We start from the raw sequence: 14,860 nt of genomic DNA on the forward strand, positions 1-14,860 counted from the left end.
ACACCAACTGTAAAATTAAATTAGGATAAGTCAAAATAGTTGGTGTATAGCCTATAGGGCCTACTTGCGTCTATCTAATTATACTAATTAGAAATGTTTCTGTTCCTTTTATAATATTTTTTATATATATATTACTTAATTAATCACCGCCCGATTCCATCAATATATCATTTTATTACTTAATTTGTCTCTGCTGGCTTCAAACTGTACATGTTAATCATGCAATTTGTCAAACTTTTTATTGCTTAATTAGGGAAAATTTACTTAAATTTCTAGGTACTGAAGAAATTAATATTATCCCATTTGGTTGGTGTGGTTTCTTTTGCTTATTTAAGGAACCAACTTATCTATTTTCTGACTTCTGACCCATAAACATTCACACAGTAACATAAAATATTACTTCTTTTTTTTTTTTTTTTTTTCAAATGCTTCTCTCTTTGGGCCAGGGTCCGCCCACAATTAGGCCCAGATTCTTTGGACCTCATAAGTCGATCTAATTTTTTATTATTTATGTTTTTTCTGACTAATTGGTACCAACTAATTAAACTGTTACTGTGTATATTGCGCTTGAGACTTCAAAGTCTAGATAAGCGATTCTTTATGTACTTGGAAGTAAATTGAGCATATTACTCTCTCAACAACAAATTTTGCCACTGTACTCATACAGAATAAGGCCTCCATGAACAAATGAATATTGAATACAGAATGCATATATTTTCAAGCAGAAAATATGTTCATGCATTAACATGAGAAGTTGAAGAAGCATCCATTACTCTGGATGTCCTTGAATGCTTAGCCAGCTTCTGCTTATTCTCAACTCCTAACCATTTTTGGATAAGTTGAAATACTTGTTTGTCGCGTAGCAGTCCACGGTGAGTTGCGGCAATTCCTACTCTCTCAACTGCCTCGAATCCATCCGCCTGAGAAATGGAAAAACCATTTGGTATTTAATCAAGGTACAGGAAATAAAAGCAACATCCTTTGAAAAATGCTTTTAGGTTGAATATAAATGCCTAGTGACAGTTTTGAGAAAATACCTTAGCTGATTCAGACGGAACGGTTCCATCTCCATCCACATAAGAATAATGGGGCTGTTACAAAAATTATTTTTCAGAAAAACAGGAGTTCAATATGAAACAAGAAATTGTGTCCTAGGTCTAAGATAACAGGTAAATCAAGACTATGAAATACTATATCATGGGAGAATTACATTAGCTTATCGAGTTTAAACTATTATGACCATAACTACATCTGGATCAGATATGAAGAAGCACACCTATCATCTATTATTTTCTCAAAAAATAGCTGCATTTTCATGTCAGGATTGTGTTATTGTCATGTTCTGTGTCCGTGCCTCAAAGAGGTTAAAATAGCAATCTTATGTAGGATGACTGTTTTAGTAGCATCATGTAGTCATCTGCACATTAACCACTTACCAAAGTGTGACAGACTTCAGACAAATCCTTGATTGGAGAGGTCTCTGTACCGTATCTGCATTATGTATAGATACATCAAAGCAGCTCAAATAAAGAACATTAGCACCACATAAAATTTAACTCATTTCCCAAAGTAAATCATACCGAACATCGAAAGGAGTATCAAATGATATCCCATAAATGTTATAGAAGGAAACTCCTTTTGGCAGTTGAGCATCATTGAGAATCTGGCGAGTACCAGCAGCCCACATGAGGATGGAAAAATTAAATGGTACAGCAAATGTATTTCCATTATAAGTTAGCTACAAAAGCAAGAAAAAAGTAATCAAAATATAGCTGGTGTGAAAATAAGGAATGCAAATTACAGAGCTAAACAAAAAGTCAGATGACAATCAAAATGATTCCTTTAACTTCTTCATTTGCTGTTGAGTCTCAGGGGAAAAAGGTTCTCTTAGGCGCATGGTCCTCAAGATTCAATCTCCAAGTGGGACTGAGGATTCTCAAAGCAAGCACGGCACTGGAAATGGAACTTAAAAGGGAAAGAGAGAGAGAGAGAGAGCAAAGAAAAAAGGTGTCACCGCTTCGACCTCAAATCCATTCATGGCCCTTCTTTCCAGAATTTGCCGTTATTGAGTAAGTTTGTTCAGTTGTAGCTTATTCTCCAACTTGTCCATGCATCAGCTAGGAGTAGATACAGATATCTTGATGCTAAACCATATAATTTTACCAAAACCCCAGCATACAGACCATGTTATGACATGACCAAATCTAAGATTGTTTGCAAGAATAAAAAACGTTACCTCATTATTCTTCAATGCTTCCTGGAAGAAAGTGATACTATCAAGTGGACCATAGGACTCCAACTCGATAGAAGTTTCATCACCATCTGATTGCTCTCGCCAAACTTGAATTTGCGGTTGTCTTTTCCAATTAAAATATGGATTTGCTAGCATCTCATAGATTGATGGCACTCAACCAACTATATACAAAAAAAGACAAGCACATCCACAAATGAATTTTTCACCAAATATCATCACAATATTATGCACAAAGAAAACTAAGAGATCATCTAACACTTAAGTTACATATGACCAGCCCAAGTGCCAGAAAAGAAAATTACCAGCTGGTGCATTGTCCATCTAGATACAAAAAAGTAGCTCTCAAAGCCTTCAACGAACTGTAACCCAGTTAACAAGGAATCATTGATACATCCCGGTGCACCTGTTAGCTTAAGAAATCAATTCTCAAGTTTGATTTAATAATTCAAAACAAAGAGAAAGAAAAATCAGGAAAAAAATATCAAATTGTAACAGAGAAGACTGGAATTAGATTATTAGGGTCCATACTATTGACCTTCCCTACAATTCAATTCAATTAGATGGTAAGCCATGGCATACATCATAGATTCCACGAGAAAGAGGTTTGAATAAGAAGAGGAGGTCTGATGAACAACTAAGAACATATCTCAAACAAACAAAAGTTAATATTGAAGATATATTTTCAGGAAACTAACATCTCTGTTTAATGCATGTTTGCTGCTCAAAAACATTATGTAATTTATAGTACCTTGAAAAGGGGTTGCAATGCAGATCCATTTGTTCACTAACTTTGAAAACACCTGCAATAAACAAGTTAAAAAAATAAATTGATAATGCCCCTTTATGCCCAATGAAGGGATTATACTTCTATCCATGATGTTCCATGAAACATGACAGTGCTTCAGGAAACATTATGCATACATCTGCATGAAGTGACATGAAACATGACACTAGCAGTCCGCCCATTGAATGCGAAATTATATTAACTTTTCTATGCCCAGAAGCTTCATAAGCAGTTTCCAGCTTTGATTTAAGTCCTTCCATTAATTTGTCAATTCTGCCAATAATAAAAAAACTTATGGCCTGAAATTAACTATAGATAATATGTAAAAACCTTAAAATAGTAGTCAGACAATATTAAATTTATGTAAAGCTGCAAAAGATATAGTAACATGACAGATGACAGCTGAAAAAACAACTTAATACACACACACATAAAATGAGTGGAAAATAGCTTACCTATTGCTTTGCCGGAAATCATAGCCATGTCCAAATAGTGTGGTTCCCTTCTTATATCCACATTTAATGAACATATTAATCATATCATGGAAATGATATACCTCTGTCAAGTGTGTACATTTAACAAACTGGAACATGGACGAATTTAACATCAGCAACATATAACAGAAAAATACTGTTTCGAATATGTCATACTAAATTTAATGTTGATATGTGCAGTAAAAGAACATATAACATACTGGTTCTTTTTTTTTCATTCATAGCAACCAAATACGATACGTGCATACATGAAAAGAAAATGATACCTGTCTTGGGATTATAAAGAGACCATATTCTCTTGAACTCATAATCAGCTAAGAGAATCCGGGCCCAAACCGGGGTCGAGAACCCGAACTTTTTGCTCTTGGAATTGAGAATAGACCCTCCGATTCCGGAAACTAGTAGGATTGAGTCACGCTCGGGTTCACTATCCACGGTGCTCGGACTTCCGAAACAAGGGCAGAAACCGCAATCTGGCAGCATCCTTTGCTTGACGCGGACAATGACTCTGGATTGGGATCACAGAGGAGCAAGAGTGGCAAGAAAATGGTAGCTTGCAGTGACACTGTGTTTGCAGTTGGTCAAATAGAAATAGAGTAGAGTTTTTGGACAAAAACGGGTAGATACGAGAAGCATGGAGACTGTGGACCAAACTTTGTACTTTGGTCCTTGTACTTTTAATTTATTTAGCCAGCTTTCTGATTTATGAATAAATACTCGTTCCACTACTCTTTTTCAGGTTTGGAATCAATATTTTCGGACATGGGAATAACAGAATCACGTGATACCGATGATATTGATGATTCTATTGTGACTTCTATTACGAGTCCTTGGTATGAGAAATTAATTGATACTGTGACTTCTATTCACATTTATGCCCACTATACTCTATTTATTTTTTTTGCTTCTTATAAACTTTCACTTTGCAAGAAAAATTTCTACACTAAAATCTTGTCTTAATGTTAATATTTTACTTTCCATCAAATTAACCAATATTTTTATTTCAATTCAATAAAAGACCGAGAAAGGGTAATTTCCTGAATAATTCAAAATAGTAAAGAAAAAAAAAAAACGTAATCTCCAATATGAAAGCGTCAAAGGAGTATCTCTTAACTGATTTAACTCCCCGACAGAACCCACTAGTTCTGTATGCACATAGTTCCCATGCGAACAACTCGGTATCTTCATCTCCCAACTCCGTGTCTTCTTCCGAATTACTGTATCGATTAGTTCCAGATACGAACGCCTCAATTCCCTGAATCCAAACTCTGTATCCTCAGTTACACTTTGTTCTTCACAAGGATCTATGGGAATCGGATTGGCACTTGAGCTATCAATTAATTCCAGATACGAACTTATCTTCCTCACCCACTCTGACTCCAATCCCAACTCTGTATCTTCTTCTGAAGGTTTTCTTTTTTGGATTAATTCTTTTAATTCGTTCGCACGCACAATGCGTATTCCACACCTTTTGATTACATTTTCATCGAAAGTTAGCTCGACCTCAGTCACACCTTGTTCTTCATAAGGATCTCTGGGAATGGGACTGGCACCAGAGGAGCTGTAACAATGGCCTGATTCAAAACGCACATATGAAGGGTATTTAATGGGAATGGGATTGGCAACAGAGAAGATGTAAAGATGGTCTGATGTAAGAGGCACATCGTTTGAAGGGAATTTAAGACTAAGGTAGCTGTTCCAAACCTCCTTGTTTTCCTCATATAGTGTAAACTTACAAGGACGCTGTCCCTCATAAACTGCTTTTCCTGAAATCACAACACAAATAACAAAACCTGCAATGTTCCACCACTTTTCACATGGAGGTAGGAGTAGTGTCAGCGGATTGCTGGAACTCTGACAGTTGAACCATTCAGGAATTTCGCTCCCAGGGAACCGCATAGAGATGTCAAGGAACATGAGCGAATGTGGCTCACCTAGATAGTACCCTTTCTGCATGAACAATTATTACCTATATTTTATTAGTACTTGACACGCACAAAAAAGTTCATTGGGATAAAAAGGAAAGGAAAGAATGATTTGAGAGAGATACCTCAGGGCAACATCTTTCATGTCGCATGCTAAGCACCAAACGACTTGCTAGAAGAAAAAGAAGGTGACTTTTCAACCATGTAAATGCCGCTTTGATATTCCCTTGATAATTATCATTCAATTTGGAGCAATTTGAGAATTCCATCAAAATATTCACCGGATTATTTTGTTTTTCAGATACATTTGGAAGATTTTCCAGAGAAGTGCAATTATTGGCATGTAGACTTGTAATTGTCGATGGAAGATCTGGCAATAACTGAAGCCTCTTGCAATTAGATACTTCGAGAGAATCAAGATGGGAAAGATTACTGATGCTTGATGGTAAGCTTACAAAATTATTTCCACTTAGATCGAGACGTTCCAGGAAGGGGAAGGAGACACTGAGGTCATTGGGAATTGCTCGTTCTGGGAGCTTGCAGTAACTTGCATTTAGTTCTTTCAAAGCGGGTAAACCTGAAGAAAACACAATTGCCATAGGATGTGGATTCTTCCAAGTCCAAGACATCAGCCATGGTGGGAGATGGAAATCCCATTGTTCAGCTAATTCCAATTGTTCCATACCAATCCCAGTTGCATCAAGCTTCTCCAAACAGGTCATATCCTCCCACCTATCTGGAAGTTTTATAAGTTTTGAACAACCACTCAAGATAAGAGTCTGAAGGGACTTCAAGTTACACATGCTACTCGGAAGAGCCACAAGGTTTCTACAGTTCTTCAGGTTCAGAAAAACAAGCCTTTTCATAACTCCGATAGATTGGTGTACTTCACGCAGGCTCTCACACCCTTCAAGATTCAACTTCTCAAGATTCGGGAGCCCTTGAAAGTCCGGGGTCTTGATTAGACTTCTTGAGTAACTAAGATCAATGACCTTCAACAACTCATTAACGGGCTGTAACAAGATATACCAAAAAAAAATGTATTATACATATATATAATGACATTGTAATAGACAGTTGAATAAAGAAACACTTACTTTAATCGATCTCTTCCATAGTTGTTCAATATTGCTGCATTTCATATGGAGCTCGACAAGTTTACCTGGTTGAAAATTTGATGGAAAAGATTTACAAGGACATTTATACCATTCCAAATACCTTAATTCATTGGAAAGATATTCAATATCCTGAGACGCGGGTACATCTCGGAGTATGAGCAATCTTAGCACTTTCATTCTGGAGAAGACTTTAGCACTCAATTGTTCCTCTTGTTTCCAGGAACGCAAGACTATAGCCTTAGCATTTGCTTCCTGACAATTGAAGGTATATAAGAAACAAGAGACAAACATAAAATTAGATACCTCAAAATTTTAAGTTATTGAATGAAATGTAGTCTGTAACTACAAAGTATTGCTTACCATGTTCTTCACTTGAATGTGAGAGACATCCTTGTCAAGCCATATTCTCCTACGTAGCCCTGGATTTTCACGAGATTCTTTATGAACAATTTCTCTTCCCATTTCTTGAATCAAATCATGCATCCACACACTTCCACAACAAATAGTTATGAGAGATTTATCAATGAGGTCTCCTATTGCACTATCTGGGAAGAATCCACAACTTTCTAGTACTTTTAGCACATAATCTGTCTCCATTCCTTTGAAGAAACATGCAATATCAAGGAATATTTCTTGTGATGTTCTGTCAAGCCCATCATAACTTAATTGAAGCTTGCTTAGAATTTCTTCATTTGGAATTTTTTTCAATTTATCTAATGTCTTGTTCCATTCCTTCACAGATTTACCAAACAAAGATGAACCTAAAACTTTAAGAGCTAAAGGGAGGCCACTGGCATATTTTACGAACTCATGACAAAGCTCTCGGTATTCCTCCTCGTGAAAATTGTTCTTGATGGCTTTTGAGCAAAAGAGTTCAGAAGCATCTTCATAATTTAACCCCTCAACCCAGTATGTCTCATCTACTCCATGTTGTTTCAATAAATGTTCATCTCTTGTTGTTATTATGACTCTACTTCCAATACCAAACCAATTTTCATCCCTTCTTCCAATCAATGACTCTAATTGCTCCAGCTGATCTACATCATCAAGAATGACCAAAATCCTTTTACGACAAAATCTATTTCTTATCTCATCAGTTCCTCCATAAACATCATATACTGGTATGCCGTCATACATCAGTGTTGCAGATAGAAGTCGTTTCTGTAAAAAAACTATACCATTTTTTTCAAAAGATTCTCTAACACTTCCAAGAAAACAACTACCTTCAAATTGCCAACGAATATCCTTGTAAACAACACCAGCAATAGTTGTTTTACCTATTCCTCCCATCCCACATATCCCTATAATTCGAACTTTATTCAATTGCTCTAGGTCCAAATAATCAAACATTTTCTCCAACCTAGACTCCATTCCCACAAAATCCTTGGCAATGCTATGACTTGATCTTCTCAATCGTCTAAGTATGGCCTCAACAATTTCGTCAATAAACTTTGACTCATCCCTGTAATGGCAGAGGTATTATGTTCAGAAAAATATAAATTAAATAGAAGTCATGTTTTAAATTAAATAGTTGTTTTAAAAGTCATGTTTTAAAAAATTTCTAGTATTTTATATATGGTTACAGGTCTGGCTTTTCTTAATTTTCTCTCTCTCTTTTCCCTAACAATAAGTAATTATTGACTTTCATTCATACCATTTAGAACTCTTTTTGTTAGTAAAAGCTATGTCTAGAACTGTTAATGTATTCCAATTTAATTAAATGTACAGTAATCTGATTAATCAAAAGCAGCAAGAACTTAATAAGAATAGTGAACTAAGATAGGATATAAAAATTAAAAAGAAGAAAGAAGTTGTTCTAACCTGTCGCCTAGATGCCATCCAGAGAGGTTGGCCACCTCCGTTAATGCAACTCTCCATTCTTGGACCTTCTGAAAGTGGTTTTTGAAAAGTTTTTCATACTCAGTGAAGGGTTCTCCAAATTTACCATCCTGATTTTGCACATCATATGGACTCACATCATAGAAAATAGGCAAAACGGTCTGCCTCCCAGCTTTCTTGCATTCAAAAATTTTTACGAGTTCATCCAAACACCAAGTGGAATTAGCATAATTTTGTGAGAAAATGACAACCAAGATTCCTGAATCTTGTATTGCTTTAGGGAGCTGTTGAGGCACGGACTCTCCTTTTGGAAGTTCTCTATCATCCTTGAAGGTGATGACTCCCTTTCGAATCAAATCGTTATACAGATGGCTAGTAAAATTGTTTCGAGTGTCTCCACCTCTGAAACTAAGGAACACATCATATCTCCATTCTTGTGCAGCAGCAGCAGAAGCCATGAGAAAGTTTCCTTTTTGGTTTCCTACTATGTTTGTAGGTCTCTTCGAATGTTACATAATCAAATCCGCTCCATGAAAGGATACAAAATAAGAAAGAAGCGAAAATGCTTTCAATAAATATACTATATACGGACTTATTTTAGTTTTATTTTTCATAATAATGATTGAATAAGCATCTTTCTGTGTATTAGAAAAATTTATGAGATGAATAATAGGTTAGTCACCCTCTTAGCTATATATATATATATATATATATATATATATATATATATATATAAAAGAATAAGGTGAATTACTAAATTGTTAGTGTTACGTACAAATTAGGGTAAATTAAGTTAGTTTCCAAGAAGATGATGATAGAAAGTAAAAACTAAAACAAGAAAGAAAGAAAGGAGATAGATCATAAATGAGATGTAATAGAGGCCATAAGATTGGAATTATTGGGACGCGAAGTGGGGGCACGTGTTTCAGAGATATGTGGCTGTGTGTAAAGAATGATTTTTATGCTCGCTACCTACTATGACTCCACTTGTCAATGCAACAAGAATGAGTTCATTACGCACACTCTCTTCTCTTCTATTTATATTTTACTTCTTGCTATTTTCCTCTTAATATATAAATCCAAACAACCCATTGCTTCTTTCTGCATGAGGTTGAGAGCTTTCTTCTTTAGATCACAGAGAGCTAGGGTTTCTTCAAGGCCCTGCTTCTTCTGTTTTTTCCATAGTTTCAGAGAGAGCTAGAAAGAGAGAGAGAGAGAGAGAGAGCCTTGTAAAGGTTATAATCAGAATCAGCAGCAGAATGAAAATATCTAACAAGAACCTTGTAAAAGTTGCCACGTCTAAAGCATGGATTGCCCAAAATCAGTAGCTAACCATTGAAACCACCACCAACGGACGGTGGTAAATTGATAATAAACGCTAAAGCCAAGTCTAGGTCATATAATAAGTATCCATCAACCTGTCTGATGCAGACAAATCTATTTACGGCACCATACCCTTCTCAAAGGGCATATGATATGTATTTGATGTGATTTTTATTAGGTATATTATTTATTTCCGCTTGAAAGTTACACACACTGACTTTTCCAACAAATTATTTCTTTTTGTCATTAGTTACTGTGTATGTATGGTGAATATTATAGCTCCCGCATTCTCGGTAACCGTTATAATATATGACAAACTTCGTCTAACGGTAGTATAATCCGTTATAAAGTCTATTAAAGAGTAATACAAATTTTAATAACATTTGGATCCTAAGGCATCAAAATTAATATAGAATGAATTGACATTTCATTTGATTATTTCTTTGTCTAAAATATAAGTGGTTTTAGAATAATTATTTTATTTCAAAATATAAGTCGTTTTGAGTATTTTAAGAAGTAATAAATGATAAATATATTTTTTAATTTTATCATTGTTTATATTAGAAAAAAAACTATCTTTATACATTATCTTTTGGTTTTGAGATAAAAGGGTAATTAGTCAAATTTTATTGTAATTTAAGAGAATCAACTATTTATTAACTCTCGCGTAAAAACCTTAAACGATTTACATTTTGGACTAAAAAAAAAAACTTTTTTTTACTATTTCACTTGTTTTATGCTTACATATAACACATCCCTCCCTCATCACCTAAGGGAGGTAATAATACACAAAAAGGGGAAAAGAGAGTATACAAACATTAATTATTTAGCCATTTATAATTAAATACATAAGAACATATTAAACTGCAATTTCGTTTGGATTAAGATCATTCGATGTTTCCAAGCTTCTCTCATTACTCTTCTTGCTTGCTTCCTCTATTTGTTCTTGTTCTTTTGCAACTTTTTTCTCATCGGGTTGAACATCCACTGGATAAACTTCAGAATTCCCTAACACTGGATAAACTTCAGTGTCGGTCTCATCCTTTGGAATATAAAGATTAGTTCTTTCAATAACAATATTAGTTATGAAATAAATTTTTCCTATTTAATAAAACAGCTTGCATTTCCAACATTATTTATGATGCAAACTTCATCTTTATGGATATCGATATAGAAAAAAAGAATAAAAATTAAACTAAACATATCTTATATATATACTTTAGTTTAATTTGCACCAGTACTCTAGTTCCATGCAACTTAAAAACTGATAACCAATCTTCCAGAGTATAGAGATTGAGAGTATAATTGTCACAAAGTAACTTCAAGGCATTTTCATTCTCTTAGCAAAGTTCCCACTTTCACTATCGATACTGTCACTGCAATAATCATCATGGCTTCTCTTGCTTGTAGCAGAATTGTTATGACAGGGGAAACCCAAGTTCTCAAGCCTGTTGCATTGTTCACCAACATCGTGCTCATATATTATGCGAAACCCACAGTACTTCACCTTCAATCCATTTGAAAAAAATGTCATCTTTATTTTTCTACACGCTTCACCCCAAGCTACGGCGTTTAAAGAGCTGCCTGGTATGAAGTTGAACCAAATTTTCTCTGCCATATTGCCTGCAGTATCCCCTGAGATTTCTGTGCTTTGGCGACCTAGAAATAATGGTTGATCTGACATATATGCGTGCAAATCACAGGAAAGACTAGCAGTTTCCGATAATGAAAGCGCATTGGGTTCGAAAACTACACAAATTGCAAACCCCTTCCACTTGTTACTATACCAATATGGAGGCAGCTCCACTTCTAATGAAGATCCCATGCCCATATAGTTGAACCATTCAGGTACTTCATTTCCAGCTAAACACATTGATACATGAGAGCTTGGATTAAATAATCCCTGCATTAAAGTTAGAAAATAAAAATGAAAAACAGTTAGTCATAATCTTTATTCCTTAAAGTTTATTTTGAAAAAGAAAAAGTATTTATGTTCAAGGAGAGAAACCTGAGAGCTATGCTTTAGCAGGAAATGCAGGTAACTTGTCAGCCTCGCAAAAGCTGTGCAATTTTTGCCTTGAACCTCAACCAACTGGATGCGATTCACGAAAGTTAATGATGAATGTTTCGAACCCTCTTTTTTAAGTGGATTTTGGAAAGTTTCTTGTGCGGTTAAACCTTCAACACTTAGATTAACAATAGTTGATGCAAGACCAGGCATAGACTGAAGCCTTTCGCAATTAGGAAAACAAAGGTTTTCCAATTTGTAATGGCTAGTGATAGTTCTTGGAAGCAAAGCTCCTAAGGAAGAGCAACCATGCGTACTGAGATACAAAATACTAGATGGAAGATTTGGCAATGACTGAAGCCTCTTGCAATCAGCAAACCGTAGGTCTTCAAGTTTCGAAAGTCTGATAATGCTTGTAGGAATGCTGACAAAGTCATTTCCCCTTAGATTTAATGTTTGCAACAATGGGAAGCAGCTCAGATCATTAGGAAGTGTTCCTTCCAGCAGATTGCAGTAACTTAAGTCTAATGTTCTCAAAGAGCTTAAAACTGACAAAGAGGGCAAAAAAGAAATGAAATTTTGATTCTTCTTTGGCAATAACCATGAAGGAATAACAAGATCCCATAGTTTAGCATTTGTAAGTTCTCTCGCAGCTATTCCGCCGATATTAAGCTTCTCCAAACTTGCCATATCTCCTAACCTTTCAGGCAATTTGTCAAGTTTTGAGCAGCCTTGCAAAATAAGAACCTTAAGTGACTTCAAATCGCATATGCTATTTGGAATCCTGACAAGACCTTTGCAGTCTTTCAAATTCATTATAGTGAGCCTGTTAAGAACTCCAATGGATTCATCTACCTCATATAGTCTCGTGCAACCTTCAAGATTCAGCTTTTCAAGGTTTGGCACTTCTCTGAAGTCCATGATCTTGATTAAGTTAACAGAGTAACTAAGATCAATCACCTTTAACATCTTCAAAGGCTGTGAAGAAGTATATAAAATCAATTTAAATAATTGAAGCACAAAAATTAATGACCTCAAAATGAAATAGTTAATACATACTTTAATTCCCTGCCATAGATGTTGAATGTTGCTGCATCGCATATGGAGCTCAACAAGTTTATCCGGTTGGAAATTGGATGGAAGAGATTTGAAAGGATATCTATCCCAATCAAGATATCTGAGCTTATTGGAAAGATACTCAAGACCCTCGGAGAAATGTAGATTTTTGAGTTTGAGAAGCCCCAGCCTTTTCATTTTCATGAAAGATTTAGCACTCAAATGTCCATCTTCTTGTTCACATGAATCTAGGACAATGCCTTCAACTTGATCGGTTCCCTAAACATTAAAGGACGAGAACAATGAAAACTGAGAACAAAATATATCTAACCAGTAGTTTTTAGTTGCATTGTGGTATGAAAAGACAAATTATTTATCGTATTTTTCGACAAGATATGATAAACATCTTTGTAAAGCCACAATCTGCTTCGCTTTCGTGGTTCTTCATAGCAAGATTGTCGAACAATTTCTCTACCCATTTCTCCGTTCAAAAAAAGACCATATAAAGTTTTCCTAATCTGCATTTCAACGCGTTAAAAATCAGACGGATGACCAATTCTATCTACTCTATTATTTTTTTTTTTTTTTTCACTTCTAAAAATCATTACTTTAATAATCCCAATCCATGGGATTTTTTTTTAATATTATTATGACCGTTCTCATATGAATTTTATACGAGATTAATCTTATTTTCAAATCTATAAATAATATTTTCCGTTAAACTCAAATGGGTCATACCAAGGAGAGTAGCTTTTATTTTATGGTAGTTATTAGGCATGGCCGGTTCAGTGAACCGCCGGTTTGAGATGTCTAAAATTTTGAACCGGAACCGACCCTGGAACCTCCTGTTCCGGCACGGTTCAGCACGGTTCCGGCGAACCGACGGTTCAAATTACGGTTCCGACATTACGCAAATTTTTAAAAAAATAATAAAATTTTGATTCCGAATTCATGAATAAATAATAATTTTAAAATGTTTAAATTTTATTAACTAAATGAATTATTATAAATTTTAAAAGAAAAACATCTATTAACTAACTTAGAACTATTATTACATTAAATTTACAAATTTTGCTAATTTACTAATATAAAAAACTATAAATGGAATATAAAATTAATGGAATGAGTTGGAAATTATTATTTTCAAATACTAAGAAAATTATTTAAAAAATCAAATGAAGTAAATTTATAAATGGAAAAATTTGAGATTAGAGAAAGAATTTGGAATTGGATGTAAGAAAATAAAAAATAAACAATAGATAATTCCAATATTAAGGAAAATAAAGCAATAGAAAAAATAATGAACTATGGAAATTTGAGAGAATTTTGATTGAGAATATGAAACATCCCGAATTTTTATTTTCGAAACTTTCGAATTTTTATTAAATTAAAAATCTCGATTTTCAACTATATGGGCTATAAATACCAAACAATTTCAATTTGAGCCCAAAGTTTTTACGAGTTGGGCCCAAGCCCAAATAAAATGTCAAAAATTTTGAATCGTAAACAGATAGATTTTTGAGAAATAATATGAAACCCCGTAATTTAACCTATTATGAATATATAAAAATTAATTATCCTAAAATCAAATACTATTATTATTGTTACTATTGAGTAAATTGAGGAAATGTTCTAGAACCTAACCAAAACAATTAAAATAAATCAAATCAGACCAGAAAACCAATTAATATCTTTGAAACTGAGTCAAATTACTGAATCAGACCAAACCGGTTCGAATCGAACCGGAATAATCTAGAAACTGATTTATTTTCTTTTTCTTCCTCTCTTCCTCTTCTTTCTTCGTTTTTTTTTTCAGCGGGAGCGGCGACCCCCCTCTCTTCTTCCTCCCTCCATTGGTTTTTCGGTGACCTCGTCATCACCAAATGGCTCCAGTCCTCTCCATCATCGATGGCGAGCTTCTCCCTCTCCTTCTTCATCTCCGATTCTGGCAAAGCCTGGGAATCACGAGCAAGTCACCATTCTGTTTCGCTCGAGACAGTTGCGTCTCCGGCGATTGAGGACCAGTCGAGTGGTCCTTCTCATCGGCGACAACCCTCCA

The 14,860-nt window shown here is 34.8% G+C and overlaps 3 protein-coding genes across 3 annotated transcripts; all 3 read right to left on the reverse strand.

The window, feature by feature from the left end:
• Positions 1-583: 583 nt before the first annotated feature.
• On the reverse strand, positions 584-4,408 carry LOC105644908 (phospholipase A(1) LCAT3). Its single transcript, XM_089719130.1, is given in 10 exon segments — positions 584-920; positions 1,038-1,091; positions 1,437-1,491; positions 1,581-1,738; positions 2,237-2,406; positions 2,529-2,657; positions 3,003-3,054; positions 3,176-3,311; positions 3,494-3,643; positions 3,645-4,408. Coding segments are annotated over 10 exon segments (1,461 nt in total). The 5' UTR covers positions 4,016-4,408; the 3' UTR covers positions 584-734.
• A 92-nt stretch (positions 4,409-4,500) lies between these two features.
• On the reverse strand, positions 4,501-9,062 carry LOC105645019 (TMV resistance protein N). The gene is made up of 5 exons (XM_089719129.1): positions 8,397-9,062; positions 6,936-8,037; positions 6,555-6,827; positions 5,583-6,470; positions 4,501-5,482 (listed from the first exon to the last, which is right to left on the reverse strand). The coding sequence occupies exons 1-5, from the start codon at positions 8,870-8,872 to the stop codon at positions 4,541-4,543; spliced, it is 3,681 nt and encodes a 1,226-aa protein (XP_089575255.1). The 5' UTR covers positions 8,873-9,062; the 3' UTR covers positions 4,501-4,540.
• Positions 9,063-10,965: 1,903 nt separating this feature from the next.
• LOC149497259 (disease resistance protein RPP2B-like) lies at positions 10,966-13,280 on the reverse strand. The gene is made up of 4 exons (XM_089718838.1): positions 13,206-13,280; positions 12,805-13,080; positions 11,746-12,723; positions 10,966-11,640 (listed from the first exon to the last, which is right to left on the reverse strand). The coding sequence occupies exons 1-4, from the start codon at positions 13,278-13,280 to the stop codon at positions 11,059-11,061; spliced, it is 1,911 nt and encodes a 636-aa protein (XP_089574964.1). The 3' UTR covers positions 10,966-11,058.
• Positions 13,281-14,860: the final 1,580 nt, after the last annotated feature.

The sequence above is a fragment of the Jatropha curcas genome, chromosome 3, assembly GCF_041381405.1.
Source record: "Jatropha curcas cultivar XTBG-Jc1 chromosome 3, XTBG_Jcur_1.0, whole genome shotgun sequence".
Classification (NCBI taxonomy): Eukaryota; Viridiplantae; Streptophyta; class Magnoliopsida; order Malpighiales; family Euphorbiaceae; genus Jatropha; species Jatropha curcas.

What these genes read in the sequence shown, in the direction of transcription:
- LOC149497259 (XM_089718838.1), bottom strand. Translation starts at nt 13,280, where the DNA reads ATGGGTAGAGAAATTGTTCGACAATCTTGCTATGAAGAACCACGAAAG. An exon ending in ATCTATGGCAGGGAATTAAA is followed by an intron (nt 12,724 to 12,804) that starts GTATGTATTAAC and finishes ACTTCTTCACAG; the next exon opens with CCTTTGAAGATGTTAAAGGT. An exon ending in TGCTAAAGCATAGCTCTCAG is followed by an intron (nt 11,641 to 11,745) that starts GTTTCTCTCCTT and finishes ACTTTAATGCAG; the next exon opens with GGATTATTTAATCCAAGCTC.
- LOC105645019 (XM_089719129.1), bottom strand. Translation starts at nt 8,872, where the DNA reads ATGGCTTCTGCTGCTGCTGCACAAGAATGGAGATATGATGTGTTCCTT. An exon ending in GGATGGCATCTAGGCGACAG is followed by an intron (nt 8,038 to 8,396) that starts GTTAGAACAACT and finishes CTGCCATTACAG; the next exon opens with GGATGAGTCAAAGTTTATTG. An exon ending in ACATTCAAGTGAAGAACATG is followed by an intron (nt 6,828 to 6,935) that starts GTAAGCAATACT and finishes TTCAATTGTCAG; the next exon opens with GAAGCAAATGCTAAGGCTAT.